This window comes from Gobio gobio (genome assembly GCF_949357685.1).
Source record: "Gobio gobio genome assembly, chromosome: 21".
Taxonomy (NCBI): domain Eukaryota; kingdom Metazoa; phylum Chordata; class Actinopteri; order Cypriniformes; family Gobionidae; genus Gobio; species Gobio gobio.
The window spans coordinates 20865118-20890623 of record NC_137117.1 but is presented as its reverse complement, the minus strand read 5'-3'; the positions used below and the strand labels follow the sequence as shown (position 1 = coordinate 20890623).

Below are 25506 nucleotides of genomic sequence, written 5' to 3'. Positions count from 1 at the left end.
AGGCTACAACAAACTAGTTTGAAACCTGCTGATAAAAATGTAACGTTACGCCGTTTTAATGACGGACAAATTGCACATTTGCACACATTCGCTGGTCAAACCCCCCTTAACTGCATAGCATTTGAGTTTGACTTTTGTAAAATGTTAACAATATATTGATAAGTAATACAACATCTGAACAACATATAATTTGTTTTTTGTTCGCCCCGCGCTGTTTCATACTGGAACTTACAGAAAGTGACTAGTGATCCTCGTCGTCACCTAGGTAACATATCTTTGATTCATGATTGCTGATGATACACTTGATTTATTAACATTTAATCGTGTTAAGGTAATAATATAAAATGATGGTTATTATTCAAGGCTGTTAATATGCACACATTATTTGTTATCTAGCTATTTTTTATCTACAGTGTTCTATACTCTCTCTGCTTGTTTTGTATAAATGTAGTAAAACATGGTTTGTTGTAGTAACAAAAAAAACCCTACAGAATTAGATCAATGCGAAATATTTATATTTTATCATGTAGAATGCAATATATATATTTGGACGGTAAGATTTTTAAATGTTTTTAAAAGAGTCTCTTCTGCTCTCCAAAGGCTTCATTTATTTGATCCAAAATACAGCAAAAACAGTAATATTTTGAAATATTTTTACAATTTAAAATAACTGTTTTCTATTTGAGTATATTTTAAAATGTCTTTTTTTTCTGTGACCAAAGCTACTCTTCAGTGTCACGTGGTCCGTCAGAAATCTTTTTTAATTTGCTTTTCACGGCAACTGTACTTTTCACTCTATTTTTTTTTTCAGTGCTGGGTTATTTTAGGGAAAGTGTAGTGAATAAGAGACATAATATTTATGTTATTATGGTTGTTATTAATAGTGAATAAATCTAAAGCTTTTGAGACTATTATTTTGCATTATTGATTTTGTCATGAAGCTATGACTATTTCTTCCATTTCTGTAGGCTTAATAAATAATCTTTATATATATATATATATATATATATATATATATATATATATGTATGTATATATATAAAATAAAAAAGGGGTGCCCTTTTTCAGTTTCATAACATGCCCCTCAAAAGGTCTGTGCACGGCCCTGCCGATATCCATTCCTAAATCCCAAGAATCGATTAGTCATCCTGTTTTCAGTTGATGAATGAACGGATGGAACATTGTAGCACGTCTCCCATCCAATAAATCGCAATAATCTTTGTGCTTTGTTACTATTCATATGATTTCAAATAAAGGCGCTGTGGCGTGAGATCGCTCTGGCGCAGCTCAGCTCAAGAGAAGCTGCAGCGCGCATGCACTTAGCTTCTTTTCAGCTTTCTTCAATACCAGTTACAGTGCGGAATAAACATGAATGAGCATCTGCAAGTGTGTTAAAAGATAGAGTACAACTTATCGAAATCCATATCGCGGCACATGGAATCGCTCAGTGTTTCAACAGCGGAAAGACGTCAGTAAAACAGCTTGTAAACAAAGTCACATTTACTTCAGAAAAACCATATCCAGTGTCCATAAACTCGTTAGTCAGCTACTCTAGAGAGGAACATTTTGCTAAATATATGCACCATATCACATATTCATCACAATTTGTAACGTTCTTCAATATTTAATGCATGTTTGAATAAATCTGGCAAGTTATGACAGCCACTATTTAAATGTTTATATTTCATTTAACTTTAGTATTATAAATAAAACATAATTGTGTAATTTAAATGTTTGTATACAAATCTTTACCTTCAATATATACAAATGACTCCCATAATTTACAGTATTAGTTAAGAGATTTGTTTTCCTTGAGAAAATTTGCCATGTATTGTACCTGATATATATCCAAAATAATAGAAACGGAATCGAATTGCAAGCTTGTGAATAGAAATCAAATCGAATTGTGAAATATTTGTCAATACCCAGCCCTAGTACATACATAAAATAAAAATATTCGGAAGTACATTTTATTTCAGACAGACAGATAGTGTTGTAACTGTTTTGTGAAGCAACATGCTGCAATTTTCAGTGTAGACAGCCAAATTGATTAAAATAGTGTAGTGTAGACAGGGCGATACAACGCCAGAACACAACATGAAAGACTCGTGCCAAAGAGGGAATTACCCTAGGCTTGATGTGACAAGTTTAGTCTTTCACTTTTACCTTTCTTCTGACTTACTGTCAAATGTGCTCTGAAGAAGTGCTAAAATAATGGTGTATTTCCTTGTAACTCTTGTTATACTGGAAAATAATTCTGATGCCTGTATTATTTAGGCAAGACGAGGCAAGGCAAGTTTATTTATATAGCACATTTCATACACAGTGGCAATTCAAAGTGCTTTACACAGAAATAGAATTAAATTATTCATAAGAAAAAAAAAAGAAAAAAAAAAGAAAAAATAATATATATATATATATATATATATATATATATATATATATATATATATATATATATATATATATATATATATATATATATATATATATATATATATGTTTTTTTTTTCTTATGAATAATTTAATTCTATTCTATATGTATATGTATATGTATATGTATATGTATATGTATATGTATATGTATATCTCTATCTATCTATCTATCTATCTATCTATCTATCTATCTATCTATCTATCTATCTATCTATCTATCTATCTATCTATCTATCTATCTATCTATCTATCTATCTATCTATCTATCTATCTATCTATCTATCTATATGTAACCTGAAACACCCCTATCTGGAGTGGAAGACAAAGAGAGTCAGGTTTGCGATTTTACTATTTATATTTGTCAGGTAACTGCGTTTAAACAGTACCCTTGCAGACAAATCTTCCTGGAACCACCAGGGCTATACATATCTACCCGTCAGAGCAGATCTAAACGGATCGTCCATTTCGGTTTAAAAATATTTGTCAGGTAACTGTGTTTATACAGTACCCTTGCAGACAAATCTTCCTGGCCAAACTCCAGGGCTAACAAGATCACTCTCCCGTCTCCTCTTCCACCCAGACAGCCATAACAAAATAATCATTTAAAAAAAAAAGGATAATTAAAAAATGTATAATAAGAAGGAAAATACATAAAACAAAACAAAAATTGAGGACGGCACCTGGGAATTGAATAATGCTGAAGAAATGTGTGCATAATGTTTATCAGCAGCTACCTTTGGGGCCTTCCTCTCCTCCATTCCCACACAGTCAAAACGCTCGATGAGGTAGTTGAGCATCTCCGTCTCTTTACAGGACTCTATGGTAAAGCGGTCACTACTTGACTCACCAGTCATCCCCCCTCCGGACGCACCCAGGCTAAAGAGAGAAAGAGAAAATTATAAGAAATAAACAATCTTACGGCCTTCGATAAAAGAGCTTGCATGGTGCAGATTAACCTTCTGGGGAAAAACCCAAACTTCTTTCATAATTAAATGTTTCCCTTTTTCTCTAGCCACCAACCTCATCTTTCAAAATGATAATCTTCAGATAGAACAGCTATGGCATCAGATATAAATGAAGGTTTATCTCTATTTCAAGCAATGGTTAGAACAAACTTTATCCCACAAAGCAAGCAGTGTTTGGCCTTGATAAACCATATCTTGCCCATTTTACACTACAATTCAATAGTTTGGGGTCAGCAAGTGTTTTTGTTTTTTAATTAATACATTTATTCATCAATGACACATTAAATTGATCAAAAGTGATAATAAAGACTTTTACATTGTGACAAAAGCTTTCTATCTCAAATAAATGCTGTTATTTTGAATAGAATCATGACAAAAAAAAAAGTGTCAGTTTCAACACTGATAATAAATAATATGGAATGTTCCTTGAGCACCAAATTAGCATATCAGAATGATTTCTGAAGGATCATGTGACACTGAAGTAATGGCTGCTGAAAATTTAGCTTTGCCATCACAGGAATAAAAATTCATTTTAATATATATTCAAATAGAAAATTAATATTTTACAATACATTATTTTTGATTAAAAAAAATTAAGCCTGGATGACGAGAAAAAAAAAAAAAAAAATCAATGACCCCAAAATGTTTTACATGTACAAAAGTCTCTAAAAGGACAAAAAAAGGTGTCTAAAACCATAGTATAATTTCTACATTTCTAAAAATCTTAAGTAACTTTTCCTGGCTTAAAAGGAAAAGCATCCCTGATATTTCCAGGTTTCCCATGAATGTAGCAATGCACAAATATTATGTGGTCACATGTACCTACGACTGTGATTTGAGTAATTGGAGGTTTTGGACTCAGTTTACACCTATATTTAGCCTGACCATTTGTCATTGGATCCCTTGAGATGGATGTTAATACCACATGTAAATGACACTAAAACGTATGACATGAGACCAACAAAAGCAGGTCTCTGATATCTGTGTTCCCCCCACAGGTCTTTGGTCATGAGACAGCATGCATTAGTGAACTCTAGGGTGAGACCACACTCCACAGCAGGCATCTGGCTCTCATTAGTTCTGTTATACAGTCCGCAAACATAATCTGAATGCCCGACAATCAGTCCTCCACCACCACCGTTATCCAGCACACACGTCCTGTGTGGAAGTTTAAAGGTCTGATGGCTCACATTTCTGCTGCGAGCTGAATAGACCTAAAAAAATTATTGTGCAATGGACACAATTTGAGCTGACAGCAAAGAAAAGCGAAAGAAATGCTGATTTTGTCAACCTGATGAGATCAACCATCACTGGTTTCAACTCCACTATTTGGTGTCTCTCTTTTTGCCGTTGCAGTGCCAACATTGGGCCCAGCGGGCTGTTGTTAGTGGCCAGGCAGCACGCTGAAGCATGCAACACACTTTGGCACTGATACCTGGACCCAAACTGAACCCCTGAAAAATCCTCCTCTTCCTCTTCCTCCAGCTCCTCATCACTGCTGTCCTGAGGCAAGTCGGACAGGGCGAAAAAGAGGAGGGAGAAAGGGCTGGTGCGGCCACAGTGTGTGAAGGAAAGCAGACAAATAGATAATGAAAATACGAAGACTAGAAAGTCAATGCAGCTTCACATAGGCTGCCATAATAGGATGGATGTTCACATGCTCATTTTCTCAATTTTTACTTGTAGATTACCTGTTAAACAAGTTATAAAGTACATTTTTATAAAATGTAATAAAATTGTTAAATGTAATCAAAACTCAATTTTCATATTGCACATTAAAATGTGATGCCTTAATTAGTTTGTGGCAATTAAAACAGTGATTTTAATTTAGTTTTTTACTATTAATTTATTTGGATTAATAGTATAACAATGTAATAAAATAATAATAATTATCGGCTTAGGCTGTGTTCACACTTGACGTGTTTTTTGACAAGAAAAAGTTGACAAGAGCGCCCTTTCAGTAAAAAAAAAACTGGCAGCGTTTGGTTCCAAATAGCAGCCGAGAGTCTTTTGTTGCTATACCAACAGCTGCAACAAGAGTGCTGTGTGGTGCAGAGATACAAAATGTCAAGAAAGTTGTCTCTTGCGTTGGCTTTTGAAGTTAACGGGGAGGAGAATGTTGGTTCACAACAACGTTTGTGGGTGCACAACATTATACGGGGAAGAAAACGGTATGGTGCTTAGAATAATTTAGTCCAGGATCTTCGGTTGGATGATGCACGGTTTGCGGCATATTTTAGAGTTTAAAAAATTCAGTTGAAGACCTGCTACAAATCATTGGCGGGTTTAACACGATGACGGATAGAGAAGTGATGGATCGATGCCCATTGATCACGCCTCTTGTGGTCGGATTGGTTGAAGGACTATCCAATTGCGTACAGAGTCTTTTGAATCATGCTTGTTGATAACGCCTCGTGCAGTAGAAAATACATAGCAGACTCCCCAAACCAATGTTCAATCTTAAATTGAGCTTGGTCTGGTGATAGCCAGACAAACAAATCATTGCTCCGACACTAACACAATTAGTCGACCTACCGGCATATTCTCCATTTTTCTTGCTGTTATGGAAACGAGTCAGGTCTTGCTACCCGCTTGCCATTGGTCAGCTGTTAAAAAGGTGCTCGACATAGGGCGTTTTTTTCAGAAAAGTTGAACTTGAATCTTGAAAAGATGCTGAAAAACTTGAAAAGACGCGCTGAGCTCCAGAAAAAGACGCCGGCGTTGGCATTTAAAAAAGCGCTCACAACTTTTTTGAAAACACGGTTTACTCCATAGGATTATAATGTAAAACAGACACTGGCAGCTTCAGAAAACACGTCAAGTGTGAACACGCCCTTATTGGGGTTTTTGGTTACCTGGTATGTGATAAACCAGACAGACGCAACTTCACATCTAACGGTTTCAAAAAATGTTGCGCTATAAAGTACTTTTTTTTTTTAAACCTATAACTTAAAGCTGCTGTACATACTTTGTGTTCAAGATTTACAAAAATAATATAATGAGAATGTACAACATGAATCCGTTTTCCAAACCGTGTTTTTGTCTTACCCTGAATCATTATGGTACACTTATAATAAGTGTTTATATTGGGACTATTTCAGACCGGTCTGGTGGGAACCGCTGCGGAGGAGCACAGTCCCTGCGTGACTCGCCATAGACATGAACAGAGAGAAGTAGCTCCGGCTGCAATGTTCTTCCGCTAGACGCATGCAGTTCTGTTTATTAACCGCTAGAGCGCCAAAAGTTACAGAATGCAGCTTTATGCTGCCTTCACGTGCTATCGGAAATTTCCTAATTCCCACTTTAGAAGTCGTGTTTACGAGCTTGTTGCATTCAAGTGCTTTGTTGTCGGAGTGAACAGGAATGGTGGACACCAGGTTATTCTTGCCTATTTATTGGGAAAATCTTTTTAAAACCATCATCATTTGTAGTCTCCCATGCACCGACAACAATATAAACATTCCAAATAGTCCGCTTTCTGCTGATTCTGTAATTTCAGTCAAATGCAGGCTATTTTCGCTGTATACCAAACATACAATACACTTCATATGATCACTCTTACATGTAAATATGTACTACGTTAATGTCAAGACAAGACGACCAAGCTGTTTTGGAAAAAAAAACAATAAAACCACACCTGTCACAGCAGTCCAGTTCTCCCCGCCACCATGTTTAAAGCTTACGCCCATAAAGTTTAAAGCGACACGCCCATCTCGGGAATTGGGGTATCAAAATGATTTCCGAACTTCCAAGTGGTAAACACAACATCAGAGGGCGTTCATGTGCAATTTTTACCTAGGAAACTCGTATTTACGATAATTCCGATAGCACGTGAAGGCAGCATTAATAACACTATTTAAAGTAAATTTGAGCAAATCTTAAAATGAATAATGATTTTTCATATTTTTTGAAAAATGTTGTGATGCCTTAATTCACTTATGCCTTTTAAAATGAGGATTTTACTTTAGTTTTAATTAATATTATTTTATTTTGAAAAAAAATAGTATAATATTTTAATATCTGCCACTTATCGGTTATCGCCAATAACGTGAAAATAATTATCGGCTTATTAGTACTTTGGTTACCTAGTGTGTGAAATAGAAGACAGATAGACTAAAACAAAGACGACAAATACAATGCAACTTCACATCTAACAGGGTGAAAAAAGGTACCTAGAGGGCATCCGGGCAGCTAGCGCAGTCCGTCTGGCCACAGTGGTGGGGGAACTTGGGGGGAAGGGTAAAGGTGTGGAGGTTTGGGTGTTATGGTGTCTGGGGGTAGGGCTGGAGGGTATACCTAAAGTTGTAGGGGGCGTAAGCGTAGCAGATGGAGTAGATCTGGGACTTGGGTTTATGGGAATAGATGAGCTAAGGGAGTATGGCCTGTATCTCTGGGAGGTGGGCAGAGGGGCGGATGGAGATAGAAGGTTGGCAGTAGGGCGAGAGGCCGGAGGACTGGGGGGAACCGGGAGGGCGGCTGCAGAAGCCAGTGGGACAGATGGAGCACTCATTCTGGCAGAGCTCAGAGCTAGTGGGTGTGGGCTACAACCATAAAGACTGAAAACAACAAAGACATTGATGAAATGAAGGAGGAAACAGAAAATAGTAGGAAATTTAAAGAGAAATCAATGATGTGAGACAAAGGGGTGTAGGTGGATATGTAGGTGGGTACACAATTCATTTTAAAAGAGATGTTGCCAGCTATCACACTTGCCTAGAAAGAGAGCTGGCACCAAATGAACCAGCACAGGGTATCATGGGACTGCCGCTCTGGCTTGAGGGTGGGATGAGAGTCAGGTGATGGTCTGGGGATCTGGCAGCAGTAATTGGCTGAGATGTGGCGGTCAAGCTGGCGAATGGGTTACAGTCACGTGAACGGGTGGACATCATGAGAGCCTCCATTAAAATCTGTCCGATCAGGTCTTTGAAGTCAGAGTAAACTAAAAGAAGAAAGTACAAAAGTGCAATTAAATTACAGAAAAAGCAGCAGAATTCTCTGTCTTACATCCTCCGTCGATCTCAGTTCATACCATTTGTAGGGTTCTTCTGGAATTCAGCAGCAAGTGAAGGGAGGAAGATGACATCACGGTCCTGATCCTTCCAGGAAACACGCAAGATCTTACAGATGAGCTGCAAAGCCTGCTCTTCAGAGACATCTGGATTGGATGAGGAATCCTGCAAGAATTAATTCAGCAGTTAGTTACAAATAAATCAGATCAGTGGTTCTCAACCTTTTGACTTGAATGGGGGCATTGTTCGACACAATATTTGAGTATTTCCTCTATTTCTGTTGTAATTATGACTTTTTTTTACTAACAGAAAACTGAAGTACTGTTATATTAAATTAACCATGATTCATTTTGTGATTCCTGAAGTTAAGAACAGGATGATCTTCAATAAAAACAATAGGGCGGGGAGCATTTTAAATGTAGATTATTTCAATATATTCATAATTTATTCATTTAAAGCTGCAGTCCGTAACTTTTTGCGCTCTAGCGGTTAATAAACAGAACTGCATGCGTCTTGCGGAAGAACATTGCAGCCGGAGCTACTTCTCTCTGTTTATGTCTATGGCGAGTCACGCAGGGACAGTGCTCCTCCGCAGCGGCTCTTACCAGTATGGTCTTAAATAGTCCCAATATAAACACTTATTAAGTGTACCATAATGCTTCAGGGGAAGACAAAAGCACAGTTTGGAAAATGGATTCATGTTGTACATTCTCATTATATAATTTTTGTAAATCTTGAACATAAAAAAAAGTTACGGACAGCAGCTTTAAATACTTTTAAGTCATCATGCTGCCCCTTGGAAGTTTGTCCTCTAGTTGAGAACCACTGCTTTAGATCTTTATACACTGCCCGGCCAAAAAAAAAGTCACTGTTTGGATTTAAATTGGCAAATGCTTAAGATGATTAAGTCAATGATTGGATCATTATTGCATCAATTTTTGGTCCAGATCTTGTATTGACAATGCAAGAGTCAAGCACTCTGTCAAGTCTCCACCTGTCGACTCGTGTATCACTGACCGCCGGGAAGCTGGTTATTTTAGTCTATAAAGTTTTAAATATGTATATTTTTCTTACACAAATGCACCACTTCGCTTCAGAAGGCCTTTATTAACCCCTCGGAGCCATATGAGGCAGTTATATGATGGATGGATAGATGCACTTTTATGGACTTCAAAAACGACAACCATTCACTGCCATTATAAAGCTTTGAAGAGCCAGGACATTTTTAAAATAACTCAGATTTTATTTGTCTGAAAGAAGAATGTCATATACACCTAGGATGACTTGAGGGTGAGTAAATCATGGGCTAATTTTCATTTTTGGGTGAACTAAACCTTTAATTCATTTATGGCATTTAAAATTTTGATTTTAGTTTTTAACTAATAATTTACTTAGGCAAAACATTTTAATATCTGCCACTTATTGGCCATTACATGAAAATAAGTAATGGCTTACTGGTTACCTTTTCAGCCAGGTTCCTTTTCTCTCTGCGATCACTGTCTTCCACCTCCATATTCTCAATTCCTGAGTCCACATCTACTTGGGACATGCTGAAGACCACAAAGATGAGATCTAGCTGAAGTAGCCGTTCAGATCCTCAATTGTCAAACAATATAACTTTATCACTGCATGTTACAAAATGGAAGATACAAAAACTATGCAACTAATGATATCAAAAGGGTTTACTTAATGGGTAAACTTCCAGCTGTATGTATTCATCTTTATTTGCACTTGAGTGGATTAAGTGGCTGAAGTACAAAAGAGAAACAGAGCATTTGCAATCCAACAGTAGAGAGATTCTGCAGCTTGAAAAGGTCTCGGGCATTCAGTGAGTGAGATACAATACTTCATCTCCAGTACAATCTCAGTTTGAGCTCTTACGTCATGCTCTATCTTTGATTAGGAGTTCAGGGAGGACAAAAGGTTCAAGACTGTCTCTCACCTCTTCTCGCAGGAGGCTGTGTCAATGTCCATGCTCTGAGAGCGGGACAGGGATTGGGACTGCGTCTCAAGGCTGTTAGATGGAGAGCTGGAGAGAGAGCTGACACCCTCGCTGCTCTGGCTGCGGTAAGCAACCCCTATAGTAATGGAGAGCACAAAAGGAAGCACTGTGTTTGAGTACGAGCCTGCTGATTGTGTCACGGAAAAAAATAATTGGCTAAGTTGCAATCAAGTTCAGGAAAAACTCTCTAAAACTTTCATGGCTCAAAAACAAACTGCATACTTGAAGTTTAACCAAGAAGCATTTTCTTGAACAGTCAAACATTCTATTTCATACAATGAAAATAGCTCTCTACAAATCACAAATCTTTACCCAGAAGACAAGTACAAGGACAAAGACAAAAACTACATTTGCAATTCTTGAAGCATATACCAGTGTATCAATGTACATTTTAAAACAATGGACCAATTACATGAATCTGGGGGTGTGGTTAGGATCTCAAGAGTATTATGGGAGTTATATAAACGTGCATTCACATCCAGTCATTTCAATAAGAATCTATGCGTTTGTGAATTGCCCATGAGGACAAAAGATTAATCACAAAGATTTTGCATCAGGTAGAAGTTAGTCAGGTGAATTCGCCACATTGACCAACAGAAAGCTGCTTATGCGTGAGCTTTGCTTCCTACATTGCTACACTGACAATTTTCACCAAAATTATAAACATGCCTTCTGTTTAATTAAGTTTTAAAGGGTTAGTTTACCCCAAAATGAAAATTCTGTCATTAATTACTCACCCTCATGTCGTTCCAAATGCACAAGACCTTCGTTCATCTTCGGAACACAAATAAAGATATTTTTGATGAAATCCGAGAGCTCTCTGACTCTGACCCCTCCGTAGACAAGACATCGTTAAAATCGTCCATGTGACTACAGTGGTTCAATCCTAATGTTATGAAGCGATGAGAATACTTTTTATGTGCAAAAAACAAAACAAAAATATGACTATTCAACCATTTCTTCTCATCTGTGCCAGTCTCCTACGCAGCTGTAAATACAGTGCAGCGCTTTTGAAGTGCTATGGCAGAACGGCGGCTCACCATTGGCTAGCTCCTGCGTCAGCATCACACGCATGCGTCGTGGTGCTCACGTGAACAGCAACGGCCAATGGTGAGCCGGCGTTCTGACGTAGCGCTGCACTGTATTTACAGCGTAAACTGCGTAAGAGACTGGCACAGACGAGAAGAGATTGTTGAATAAAGTCGTTATTTTTGTTCGTTTTTCTGCACACAAAAAGTATTCTCATCGCTTCATAAAATTAAGGTTGAACCACTGTAGTCACTTGGACTATTTTAACGATGTATTTCCTACCTTTCTGGGCCTTGAAAATGGTAATTACATTGCGGTCTATGGAGGGGTTCATCAAAAATATCTTAATTTGTGTTCTGGAGATAAACAAAGGTCTTACGGGTTTGGAACGACATGAGGGTGAGTAATTAATGACAAATTTAATTTTGGGGTGATCTAACCCTTTAATGCAAGAACTCTACATTGTGAAAATGGACTAAGACCACTTTGTGATGTCTTGTGGTATTAATGTGAGTTAAACCGGATGAAGAGATGCAGAAAGGCACAATCAGTCATATTTTAATATGCAAATATATGTAAAAAAGAAAAAAAATTGTTACAATTAAGAATGGAATTATTACATATAAATCATTAATGTTGATAATTTAAATGCTGGACATTATCCGAAATATAATGTTTACAAAACACCAAATAATCAAAGGCTGACATTATTAACAAAAAAAAACTAATATGGAGTAAAGTTATTTGGCATGAATTAACTGCAATCATTTAATACTTGGGGTTAGAGGTTAACGACAAACATAACCAGACTGTTTAAAGGCTATTAATGGAGCAGCAGATGCATTGGACCTGGTTTTTGTCTTATAATTGATTCAATCTCAATGCTGTACATTCCAGAAAGAAGCTACAACAGAGAGCAGGCTTGTGCTAGAACAGCTTTTTCATGCAACTCTGAATAATGTGTGGTAGTGGACACAAGACAGCTGTTTCCAATGACAACACACACCAGCACAAAACACGTTCACTTTCCTATTTCTGTTCAGCAAGGCTCCATGTTAATTAAGCATGGAAACAAAGGCTTTAACTGAAATACATTTTAATTGAACAGTACATCAATGAACAGTATAAAAAAAATAATAAAAAAAAAACATGTTTTGATCTGATACAATCAAAAAGGAATCTATGGTATATTAAGAAACAAATTAGCATAATCCAAAAACTATACACCCCAATTTGCATGTGACGTTGATGTTTTCTGTCTAAATACAGAAATATAACCCAGATCACACAAGTCTGTGCTTACAGCTTAGACACTAGAGACTAAAGGTCCTTGTGCTGTAAAAATGAAACTAAAGACAAACATAACCACAGGTAACATGGCTTGCTGACACTTAAAAAAAAAAAAACTGATTATGGCACCACGAGAACAAAAAGCCCCCATCAGCCTTGCATGTCTATGTGCCCTCAGTTCAACCCTGGCCAAGGCTGTGCCACCTCCATGACTGTGCATCTTTTCCACAACAAGATGCAGTGGGCAGAAATCCCTTACCTTGATATCAACACTGGTCAAAAAATCTTTAAAACAAGGCCATTGATTAAATCACTAGTGTACTAACATCCAATGCTATATAACTTAACTGAAGCATTAAAGCTTCATCCACACAGGATCCCAAATAGGCCACTTAGATCCTCTAATACTATTACATTGGTTCTTTTAGCATCAACATTTTATACTAAGACAAGATTACAGTCTCAGAAAATTGTATTATAATTAATCTACACAGGAGCTTCAGATACAACTCACATCTGTCCATAAAACCCCCAACTTTTACCATTAATAATATTGAGAAGAATGAACTAAGATGCAGCAGAGATGAAACCTAAGGTACGTTCCATTTGACAGGGTCACTGCGCAGTGTTCACTTCTCCCTACTCCCTGAGCACGGTATATCAGGTGAAGTGGACTTCGCTGACAATAATCGCTCAAGGTGACCGTCTGAATGAGTGAGTCATTGAGTCGATTCGTTCAAACGGCTGATTCGTTCAAGAATGAGGCAGTCGTTTACGAATAGGTAATTGAATCTTTAATTCAACCGATTCATTCAAAACGCTGAATCATTCAGTAACACACCGTTGCTGTGAGATGCGTTATGGTTCTGCTGTGATCTTTGTTTGGAACTATTTTCGCTGCTGAAATAGAACAAATACAGTCATTATTGCATCTAAAACGTAAGTGACTTGATGTTAATTAATTGTTTTGGAACTGTCATTAGAAATCAGTGTCACTTTTCAATCATGATGGGATTCAGGAAAACAGCACTCTTGGTCGTGTGATGTTGTTTAACTGTATCATATGTTGTTATAAATATAAAAACACATTTTGATTGTTTACCTCAGTATGTTAACGGAGTTTCTCTGTGTGAGCTGTGCTATTATATATATATATATATATATATATATATATATATATATATATATATATATATATATATATATATATATATATATATATATATATATATATATATATATATATATATATATATATATACACACACACACACGCACACAAAACACTATTATCAATCTAATAAATATAATCAAAACATTTAATTAGTGTATTAGTTTTACTTTTAGTAGTTTATTTAGTATTATTGTTTATTGCATAGACTACTGTATATTTAATTGACTATTAACTGTCATTCAATATGAAAATACATTTTGATTTGGTTAACTGTATATGTGTTCTTAATAATGGTCTTAATAATTGGAGCGGTCTCATAGCACGAGCAGCTGCATAGTAAACATTCCTGAGGTAAATAAAGCAAAATTTAAAACAATGACAGCGCCTCAGCTGCTTCTCAATACTTTTACTTTGTTTACATATTCATACAATATGCAAATGTGACATTCATTGCCATAACCGTTCATAAATACTCTAGTTTGTATAATAATAACAATATTTATGAATACTCATGCATACATAAACCCCATTGCAGAGCCATTTAAAAACTCTTCTAACGGCTCTGCTCCATCATTAGTTCAGAATGATTGGTGGCACAATGAGCAATGACAGTTGGGGATTCCACTTCCTGTGAAGTGATGTATCGATGTTCCCTTATTCACTAAACGCAGTGCCCTTTGAACTGAACATGTTCGCTCCCTTCGGATTGGAATCTCACTTAGGATGGCGGAATGCCCTGTGAATTCCACTTCGCAGTCCACTTACGGTCGAATGGAACGCACCTCTAGTCTTGTGGATAAATTCTGTATAAAATTGCTTTTATTGATCCAATCAGACGCCCCATAAAAAACATGATTTGTGCCTTGAAAATTAACAAATACAGTAACATATATTCCTCATGGTTATATTAGTTGATACATTCACTAATGTTAACAAATGAAACCTTATTGTAAAGTGTTACCAATTTCTGATTTTACTATTTTAGATGGATCTTTATCCTTTTCAACTGATAAAGTCACCATAGCACTTACCAGAGGCCCCCATAGGAGAAGTGGCAGGGGTGACAATTTGGGCATTTAGCCCCAGAGAGTGAGATGGAGCTGGTGGGAGAGGTTGCGATGAAGCCCCAGATGGTCCTGGCAATGGTCCTGGGGGAGTCTCTCTCTGTGGGGATGTCAAAGGGGTGCTGAGGGGGGTGCTGGGCTGTGATGTCTGTCCTCCGGCTAACCGAGCCAGCCGCCTTCTACGGATCTAAACAGACAGTAATTACAATTAAATTAATTACAGATCAATAATGAGCAAAAGTTTACAGTCTGGCCTCAACTGCTTTTAGTTGGTGAAAAGAATTATCTAACACACATGCTTTTGAGGCAAACAGCAGTATGTTTTTAAAGTGCTAAAGAATTTACAGTATTTTCAGCAGTGCAGAATCATCACTACACAGTGGAGTGAGTCATTCGAGCTACAGAAGGCCTCAGCTTCCAAAGCAAATACTGTCAGTGAAATGGCAAAGACATAAACAGAACTGATTGGATCAAGATTTAAAAAAGGTCAGACCCAGTTTGACAAGCAAAAGATGATGCATCTCAGTTCACAGACATACTGCTTTTGCAAATTACATCGAATTGTACACTATTTCATATTATGTGGGCTAGCTAAAATGATAATTAACAGAATAAATGCAATTAATAATCAATATAGCAACTTATTTCGAAAAACATGGATGACATCTACTGATTAAATCTAAAAACATATATTCTAACAATGTAAGAACAATTTTAGAGAATAAATCATCTTTTTAATGTATTTTAACTAATGATTTTAAGCCAACCCCAAAAGTGCCTAAAACCATTCAAAACCAGTCTGACCAGACTGGGAGACCAGCAAACCTGCTTAGGATGGTTTAAGCTGTTTTTTTCTTCTTCTTTTTTTTTTCTTTCCTCAGGTCAGAGCTGGGCAGAGTTTGGTCTTATTTTATACCAGAATAACAGAACACAAAGCACTGACTGAAAATGCACACCAGTGTCATACAGCAGCAACAACCAAATAGCAGTGTCCAAAAACTAAAAACCAAGAGCTATATCGGTTAAAATGCACTTAAAATACCAAATTATCCTAAAACACTAGGATCTTCTTCAAGTTAAGCTTCAATAGTTGCCCCCACGATAAACATACAGACCTAACGCCTGACAAAAGCTTGTTGCGCATGATTTCAGATTCTAAACCAGATGCCATTTAACCAAATGCATACACTACGCAAAGTTGACCTCTATAATTGCACATTGCATCACGACTTTAAATTAAAAAACTTAAACTGGTCAAATTTCTGAAACAATTATTTTATTTCTTCACACGACAGTCTTTCAGCCATTTTGGATTTCCAGTGAAGAAAAGCTTCACAAAAGAAATTTTAACTTGTCAACTGGTCACAAGCTCCCCAGCGACTAAAAACGATAAGGATGAGTTTGTGAAAATTGTGAAATTAAAAAATAAGAAGAAACAAGGCAGATTGTCAAGGTTCGTGGCATATCTGGTTTATTACATTTATCAGCTGCTAGCGAGCTGACTGGAAATAACCTTATTCTCGTTTAATTTCGCTTCTATTTCGGCATTTACGTGGCTCGAAATGATGATTCAACATCTAGCCTCATTTTTCTGTGAGAAATACGTTTAATCTGGATGTGCTGAGCTGTTGATTAGCCTGTTAGCTTATCCCATCATTACTGCGATTGAAAAGGTGACAATGACAAGTCAATAAGCCTTTAATAAAGCACAAAAACATGACAGTCATGCCATCACAGGAGCGGTTTCGACTGGAATGACACTAAACTGTGTCAAAATAGCCTTACCTCTTCAGGACTGAGCTGCTCCATTGCCTTTCTTTTAATTTTCACCTTAATTGTGTTGCTAGCCAGTCAGCTAGCTTCCTTATAAACACCAAAAGTGCATAGTCTGAACCATAAAACAAATATCAGTGAGCTGTGATTGTCTGATTCAAATCTTTAAATTAAAACATCAAACGCGCGTGGCTATTTTTCTCCGATCGGGGAGCGTTATCTTCGGTTTCTGTTGAGAATGAAACAAACACAAAAGTATTATTCGTCAAAACACCGACGCGGCCATTTTGGATCTGGAGTCACGTGACGTGAGATCGACACATTCCAGGCTGCGGCAGTTCAGGAAACTGATTTTACTGCCGAGGCGACCTCAAGAGACTTGTTTTGTTCAAAACAAAGTCTAATTGTGTTAAATAAATGGTAATTATTGATTAGATGTAATTACATATACAAGATGTTTCTTTATCTGTTAATTTTATTTTTTACAAAGTTTATCATCATTTTATTTAATTTGTTGACTAATCCCCAATATAAAGACGTCATAAACCAGAAATATTACAATCAGCATTGTGCACACAAAGTGCCTATTTTAATTTATTTAAGGTATTATTGAATAATAATATTTTCCGTTGATTGAATTAATTACTATTTTTATTATTATTTGTTTTTGTTGTTGATTGCAAATTTTTCATGATAGCGACATTACAACCTAGTATTAGAAAATAACACAACATATTTTATAACTTGTTTCAAATTTTATTGAACAATAAGTGACTTTTAGTAACATAATTGAACAAGTTGTTGAATTCAAGTAACTGAATTAACAAAGTGTGTATATTTAGGTTTCATAAAATATATATATATAACCAAAAAAACAATGCCTAACAAGCTTTTATTTAAAAAGAAAAAAAAAAGAAAGAAACGAAATCAGTACTGAAAATGTATTCACAATGAAGCATGGTCCTTGATTAGTCATATTCTGATGAACCAATGGTCCTGGCTTGCAGGAAAAACAGAAGTACATTACACATTGCTACATGTTTGTGAATGTGTCTCTTGTATTACATGTAAACATGATTAGGCAACGGTGGCACAACTATTGACAACATGCAGTGAGTGTCTCCAGTGGCTAAACTGCATTTGACCTGAGGTCTGTTTGTTCGTGGTCTCGTTGCGCCCTCTAGTGGCACATCATGCTCGCTCAGTCTGCAAGCCTCTCACTGCTTGTAATTGATTAGTCAGGTTTTGAGGCACAAGTGGAAACCCTTGGTTTTTGCTCTCGCCTCATATTCCTCTGACTTAGAAGTGTGAACAGCTTCGTTTACATCATTGCACCGTTTCAAGTAGTAAACATTACAGCAGGGCCTCAGACAACCCGTTTGAAAACTTGCTTGCAGACTTGATCTTCACTGTGCAACTCCTGTAAAAGCATGAGAGGTCTGGTTATTAGTGGGTTAACGAATGAAATCAGCTCATAAATGTTTATTACAGATGTTTATAGCATAAGATGCTTAATTTCACACTTACCAAATGGAGTTTGTCATCCTCGATCCAGTGGGCCCATCCTCTGTTCTTCTTCTCACCCCTTTGAAAGCACACCAACTTGTTCCCTTCCCAGGTCACCAGAGACTAGACAGATAGATATATGTTTAATTTTCAAACAGTGCATTAAGTGTCCCCCATATTGTGTTCATACATAGATAGATAGATAGATAGATAGATAGATAGATAGATAGATAGATAGATAGATAGATAGATAGATAGATAGATAGATAGATAGATAGATAGATAGATAGATAGATAGATAGATAGATAGATAGATAGATAGATAGATAGATAGATAGATAGATAGATAGATAGATAGATAGATAGATAGATAGATAGATAGATAGATAGATAGATTGATTTACCTTCAAGTGTCTGTCATCCAGTCCCTTGGTGAACTCTTGAAATTCCTCATTGACTCTGAAGGAGAAAGTGTAGTTTCTGAAAGTGCTTATAGTCTTGACAACATATTGATCCCCCACCTGCTCGATTACTTTACGCTGTTTTAGCTTAAGGGCGATTTTACGGGTGTACAGGCCGATCCCTGTGAGAGAACAAAGTATAGGATCTATTACTCCTGACATAAATGAAAAACAAATGGGAATGATTTACACACTGAATAATATAAAATATAATATGCTTTACACACTGAATAATATATAATATAATAGTATACTATAATATAATTAATATAATGAATGCAATCTTACCTAAAGCAATCATGTATCCCTCAAGGTTGACATTGCTGACAATGTCCCATGTACCACAGAGGCTTACAGGCATTTTGTTAACCGTTTGCAAACTATCCTAGTAGAAATAGGTACAACTAGAAAAAAGGTACAAGGTATGACAGATTTTCAACTCTTATATGTGCTGTCAGCTGAGTGGGCGGTCCTTTTGCTTTCTAATGTGCATGTCTTTGACGCTTGTTTGTACCTCGTGCTTTTACGTAAGGAAAAACGTGTCTGGCCGGTGTTTGTGTGCTAATAGTTTGCCAAAACACACCCGTGATCACAATACTAACTGTTCAGACGATAAGTTAGTTAGTTTAACGTTATATAAAATACAACACTTCTTGACAAATGATTGAAAAATTGACATTAAAAGTCCTTAATTTTGAACTTTTATTAGACTTGAATTCTCGTTAACTTCGCTTGCATTTCCTTGTATCTTGTGGGGGGAAAATTCGAAGGGACCAAAAAAAAATTCCATTAGGCCTACTGTCAAATGGTCCCACATACGACATCATAAGCACATGACCGTCACAAAACATCGATTACGCACATCAAGTTACTGTGAATTTTTTAAAGGAAGACGGAAAAATTGACTACAGACCGAAACTTACTATTTTGAGCATGTGATGATGAGTAGGTGTTAGTTAAAATTGAATCAAATGGATAAAATCCACTTAAAACCTATTTATTATTGTGCATAATCATTTTAGAACTCGTTAAAAAAAAACACGATTGATTAAACAAATCTGATCACTATAAACAAAACTACAAGGTGTGAAACGTGACTTGAAAGTAAGTAAATGTTACACCTGCTATTACTAAGATGTTTTAAGATGTATTATATGCAAATGTCATCAATCAAGGTGACGGACACAATGAAAGACCCACTGTTTTTCGGGGAAGTCTTTTAAATGTTTACTATTTCTAAATTTAACCAGCACACAAGGACAAGGCATGTCTGGCCGAAAACTATGAGGAATTTCTGTCGTAATCACGTTGTTCCTTGGAATTCCCACCTTTTCCCCATCTTTCTGCAGTGTATGCCAGGTATTTTCATACATAAGCACTGATCTAAAAAGGTCTTCAGATTAAGATAATACATGTTATGTAACTACAAAAAGAGCATGAGGGATTTCTTCACTGTCAAATTCATGTTCCCTACATGTCAAGATCTCAACACTGAATACACATGCTTAAGGCAAATGTTCTCACTTGTCAAAAAAATTTCACTGAGCAAATGTGGCTTTACCATAGCTTGAATTCTACAGCAACCTTCTCTAATGACCTTTAACACTTGTTATGCAAGCATTTTTAATAGGTTTTAGATATGTATTATAATGAAAAATAACAACAGCAAATTATAAACAGGTTTTACATTTATTAGCAAACATTTATTGTTGTGAATATTGAAGCTCAAATTGGTCAAAACAGTTTCTCTTGTGAAAAAAATGTTCACAGTAGAAAAATGCACTATGAAAGTGTCAATCAAGCATCGAAGACCCCAAACAGAACAAGAGTCTAGTTCAAAAGTGGCAGAACATCAGTCTAGTAAGTGCTGGTGTATCTCTGAAAAGGGGCGAGGATGACATCAGCATTCTTCTGCTCGCTCTCAGCGCTATACAGACTGTGATCCTGAATGTAGCACACCACAGGGTCGGGCAGCAGGTAGCGCACGCTCTGTCCTCTGCGCAGGGCACGGCGCACATGGGTAGCGGAGATCTCATTGGTCACCCATTCTCGAACCACATGGATGTTCTTACGGTGTTGGTACAGCACATCAGACTGATTGATAAACTTCTCTGCGTCACTGCCACATCTTGTGATGCACACCACACCGTATTGTCCCACGATCTCCTCAATGTCCTCTGGCTTCCAAAGGTTGGGGACACCAAATGACTCCAGCACATCAGCACCACACAGCAGCTTCAGATGAGGGGTGTCTAAAATATACATTTATGACAATAATACACATATTAGTGATTTGGACTGCTTTAATTAAAACAGATCTGTCATGATTCATTTGAAATACGTGCTCCTTTTCAAAGCCACGTGGGCAAGCCAACGCTATATGTTCATTTATGGTATGGTATGGTTAGGCTGTACTACTGGAACTAGATATGATTAAAACCTGAAAACACATTATGTAGAGCTGCAGCAAAATAAATTACTGTATATTTGAGCTTATATTTAAAAAAAAAAGTTGCACAGCATCTCCAAAGTTCAGGATCCCTAAGAATAAAAAAAAATCATACTTTTATTCAGTAAGGATTCGCTAATTCAATCAAAATTGACAGTAAAGGAATTTATAAAGTTACAAAAGATTTCTATTTCAACTAAATGCTCTTCTTTTTGGACTTTCTATTCACTAAAGAATTCTGTGGAAAAAATGTATCACTGTTTCCACAAAAATATTAAACAGACATTAACTGCTATCAATGATAATAATACATTTGAAAATTCAGATTTGAAATATTCAAATAGAATTAACTATTCAAATAAAATTCAATTGCAATAATATTTCACAGCATTATTTTCCAAATAAATGCTGCCAAAAGTTACATTTTATATTTTTACAATTTTAATATTGTTTTATTTTATATTTATGTAACAATTATATTACATACATTAATATTATAATATTTTAAGTATATATCATAAATAATACTGTTACTCTGTATTTTAAAATTCTTGTTAAAATTGTGAGTGATTTAAAAAAAAAAAAACACAGGGGTTGTGGTGCTCGTTTGTAGGACTGCACAATATGGCCAAAAATCTTTTTTTTAATATATATCAATAGGCCTCACTAATAGTAATTATTATGATTATGATTATTATTACAAAATAAGAAATACTGCTATTGTAATAACACTATTTCTCTATTAAGTTAGTATAAAATTATAATTATTATCGTTATATTTTATAGAAAACTTTTATTTGATGGAAAACTGCTGGATAACCTGTTAACATGCAGGGGGGCTATAATTCTAAATCATTAGAAAGGTCTACGGTTTAATTAAAATATTATATACAAATCTGTGACAGTAATTTCTTAATTTTTGTCAGTAAAAAAAAGCATCCAATTAAGAAAAATTTTATGATTTTGCATGTAACTGATTTACTTCAAATTTCTTTAGAGAGAAGAATTATTTTTCCTATGTTTACCGAAAACGGGGTGTTGTCAGCATTATTGAGTACACACATGTAATGTAATGTTTTTCATTCATACTCGTAGAGGGCATCCTTGCACAGAAAGTCAACAAGTGAGACTCATAGAAGTCATAAAACTTGTGATGTTCCAGGAAATCCTTTATATGGACAAAGTCATGGGCTTCATCAGAAATCGCATACTTCCCTACTATATAGTAAATGAAAAACAGTATGTGACAAAAGAAGTATGTCCGAATTCACAGTACTCATGAAAGAGTATGACCTGGATGACCTACTACTTCCGGCGAGATACTGAAGTGTGCATACGATTGACACTCTACTATCCCATGGGGCCACAGGAGAGGATTTGTGAATGGCAGTGATGTAACGCAACTGATGCTGTAGGTCACATGATAACGACAACATGGCAAATTAAGAAAGTCTGGATTACATTCATACTACACACACTCATACTATATAGAACATACTTTTTTAGGGGTCACAAAGTAATTACTAATTCAAAAAAGTACAAACTCAACAGAGTATGCGATTTTGGATGCAGACATCCCATTGCGACAATATATGGTTTATCTGTGTTTCAAACAACCTCATGTATTTTCATAAGAATAAAGTATAATTATAATGCAATGCTAATTGACATAGACTTTCTTTTACTATATAGAATACAATAAAATAATATATTTTCTGCCTTATTCTGTTATGAACCCACGTCAGATCACAAAAAGAAGGAAGTTAATTCAGTAACTAATTTTTGAAGTAAAAGCATGTAATTAAATGTTCTCTTTTGATGGACAACAGGTTTGTAAACACTTCTCATTACAAGTTTGGAAAGATGTTCAGTGTGTATTGCTTTTTTAAAAGTACGTTATAAGTGACTCAAACTCACAGAGTTTGCGGAGATGGAGCAGAGATCGATCTGCTCTGATTTAACACGCTGTGCATGTATTTAATTCAAAATCACAGTTAATCGTGCAGCCCTGCTAAATTATTTCAGTTAGGACCAATTATTGCTGTAAAAATCGGTGCCCACTGCAAAACTAAAATGGTCTGAACCACTAGTTTGTTCTCAACAAGCATTTGACCTGTTTCTCCTCATTAGTTGCTTCAATTCTCACTTTTTTTACACCTTTACATTTGTTCAGTATTCCACTTGGAGAGGAATGTCGTCGGACGGTGCTGAGAGATGCAAATTGTGTTGAATACAATAAACAGTCATAAATATAACTCGCTGTACCCTGTTTCTCTACTGTCTTGAGGGCACATCAGCCATTACTTTTATTGCCTGTTGTCAGGTATAGTGACAGGGTGACATTCTAAGGACATTTAAGTGCACTTAGCAGTAGGAATATTTATCCTATGAAGGATTGCTGTGGATTATTTTCCATACCTGTTTTTGTGTTAATATAAGAAGAACTCTGACAGATGCTTTTATTTTGCTCCAGCTTTCTCCTCTTCCCACACCTCACTGTGTCCACGTCATCATTGTTGTTCTCATTGGAATTGAGTTCTGCATGATGGTGCCTAAAAAAGATCAGAAAGATCTGATTTAATGTCAGTTTTGCGTTGCTCATTTTGACGTAGTAGCACATCAAATATGACGTCCAACCACACAAGATGACATATTCAGATGTGGCATGGAACTCATGCAAAGATAGAAAGCACTACAATAGGTGCAAAGCAGAAAGGGTGTGACAGATTTATCTCTTACTTCAACCATAATGAATTGTTCTCTAAAAGCACATGATCTTAAAATGTTCTCACCGAACTACTTTGGCTGTCTCCACCCACTCCGACTGCTGACTCTCCCAGTCATTCACTGTTATCCAATCAGACTTCTCCGTGGCCAGTCTAGCCATCTCTAACCGATGACAGGCTTCAATCAAACCTTTCTTTTTATAGCTATCTCCAACTGGAGAGATTATGCCTTTCACCACTCTGTATCTTTCTGAGTCAACAAATAAATACAAATATATGAAGTTATGTATGCTAAATGTGTATAAATTTGATCACAGAAAACGAATAAAAAAAAATTATATTATTCACATAAATATATATATTTTTTATTTAAAACATACCAGTGTCTTCAAGGTGATCCCGAGCCAGTTCGAACATTCGCAGGTGCATATTTGTGATTGGGTTGAAGGACCCGCATGCCAACAACACCAGTTTGGTTTTCTCTTGTGATGCCATTGATTATATGGAAGATGCTGTCAGCAGAACAAAGTAATCCACTGTAGATAGAAATATATTCTGAAATCAGGCAGTTATATATCTGACAATGTGTGTATATATATACTACCAGTCAAAAGTTTGGAAACTGTACTATTTTGATTGTTTTTGAAAGAAGTCTCTTCTGCTTACCAAGTCTGCATTATGTTATTAAACACACAAAAAAGCTGTAATATTGTGAAATATTCTTAAAATATAAAATAACTGTTTTCTATTTGAATATATTTTAAAATGTAATTTATTCCTGTGATGCAAATCTGAATTTTGAGCATCACTGCTCCAGGCTTCAGTGTCACATGATCCTTCAGAAATCATGATGATTTGCTGCTCAAGAAACATTTATGATTATTATCAATGTTGAAAGCAGTTGTGTAATTTTTTGATGAATAGAAAGTTCAAATAACAGTATTTATCTGAAATAGAAAGCTTTTGTAACATACTACCATACAAAAGGTTGGGGAGAAGAAATCAATACATTTTATCAGTGACAGTATAGACATTTTTATAATGTTGCAAAAGCTTTATATTTCAGATAAATGCTGTTCTTTTGAACTTTCTATGTATTAAATAATCCTGAAAAGAATTGTACACAACTGTTTTCAACATTGATAATAATAAAACCTGTTTCTTGAGCAGCAAATGGGCATATTAGAAAGATTTGTGAAGGATCATGTGACTCTAAAAAGTTATTTTAAATTGCAAAAACACAACCAAATCTTTCCCTAAAGGTAGAAGTGTAGGCAGTAAGATATTATTGTGACAGCAATTTCTGAGCACTAAGGAACACGGAAATATGAAACATTAAAAAGGACCCTCATCTTAGGATTTAAGAACGATAGTCTATACAATAAACCACCATTCCACAAATATGCGTATGAACATGCCATCATCTTGTGTTTACTTCTTACCAATTCAACACACTAGCCTCGTGCTTCCTATTTAGTTGAGTGCAGTGGTTGTGCTTCAGTAAAACAACTTCACCGACCTACTTTAACCAACAGATACAGCGAAATATTGTTCAAAACAAACAACAAGACCGACAGACAGAACGTTCTTAAAAACGTCCGAATATTCCTCTTGTTGTTGTG

General features: G+C 35.9%; 2 protein-coding genes across 3 annotated transcripts in view; both read right to left on the bottom strand.

Moving 5' to 3' along the window:
* ube4b (ubiquitination factor E4B, UFD2 homolog) overlaps nucleotides 1–17052 on the bottom strand; it is a 42316-nt gene extending 25264 nt beyond the window's left edge. Inside the window, exons 1-9 of one of the 2 annotated variants that reach the window (XM_079803492.1) lie at nucleotides 16755–17052; nucleotides 14937–15156; nucleotides 10353–10488; nucleotides 9873–9960; nucleotides 8431–8575; nucleotides 8115–8340; nucleotides 7574–7957; nucleotides 4837–4947; nucleotides 3171–3312 (exon numbers count right to left, since the gene is read on the bottom strand). In XM_079803492.1, coding sequence (XP_079659618.1) covers nucleotides 3171–3312; nucleotides 4837–4947; nucleotides 7574–7957; nucleotides 8115–8340; nucleotides 8431–8575; nucleotides 9873–9960; nucleotides 10353–10488; nucleotides 14937–15156; nucleotides 16755–16778 — 1476 coding nt within the window. In that variant the 5' untranslated portion in view covers nucleotides 16779–17052. The remainder of the gene's footprint in view (nucleotides 1–3170; nucleotides 3313–4836; nucleotides 4948–7573; nucleotides 7958–8114; nucleotides 8341–8430; nucleotides 8576–9872; nucleotides 9961–10352; nucleotides 10489–14936; nucleotides 15157–16754) is intronic. The other variant, XM_079803493.1, reaches the window with a different exon arrangement.
* A 1056-nt stretch (nucleotides 17053–18108) lies between these two features.
* LOC307117242 (nicotinamide/nicotinic acid mononucleotide adenylyltransferase 1-like) lies at nucleotides 18109–25457 on the bottom strand (the record flags this gene model as incomplete). Its single annotated transcript, XM_079802034.1, has 10 exons — nucleotides 25327–25457; nucleotides 24265–24420; nucleotides 23951–24134; nucleotides 23577–23710; nucleotides 20578–20961; nucleotides 20038–20102; nucleotides 18998–19094; nucleotides 18653–18831; nucleotides 18270–18371; nucleotides 18109–18162 (listed from the first exon to the last, which is right to left on the bottom strand). The coding sequence occupies exons 2-10, from the start codon at nucleotides 24377–24379 to the stop codon at nucleotides 18109–18111; spliced, it is 1314 nt and encodes a 437-aa protein (XP_079658160.1). The 5' UTR covers nucleotides 24380–24420; nucleotides 25327–25457.
* Between the last annotated feature and the right edge of the window lie 49 nt (nucleotides 25458–25506).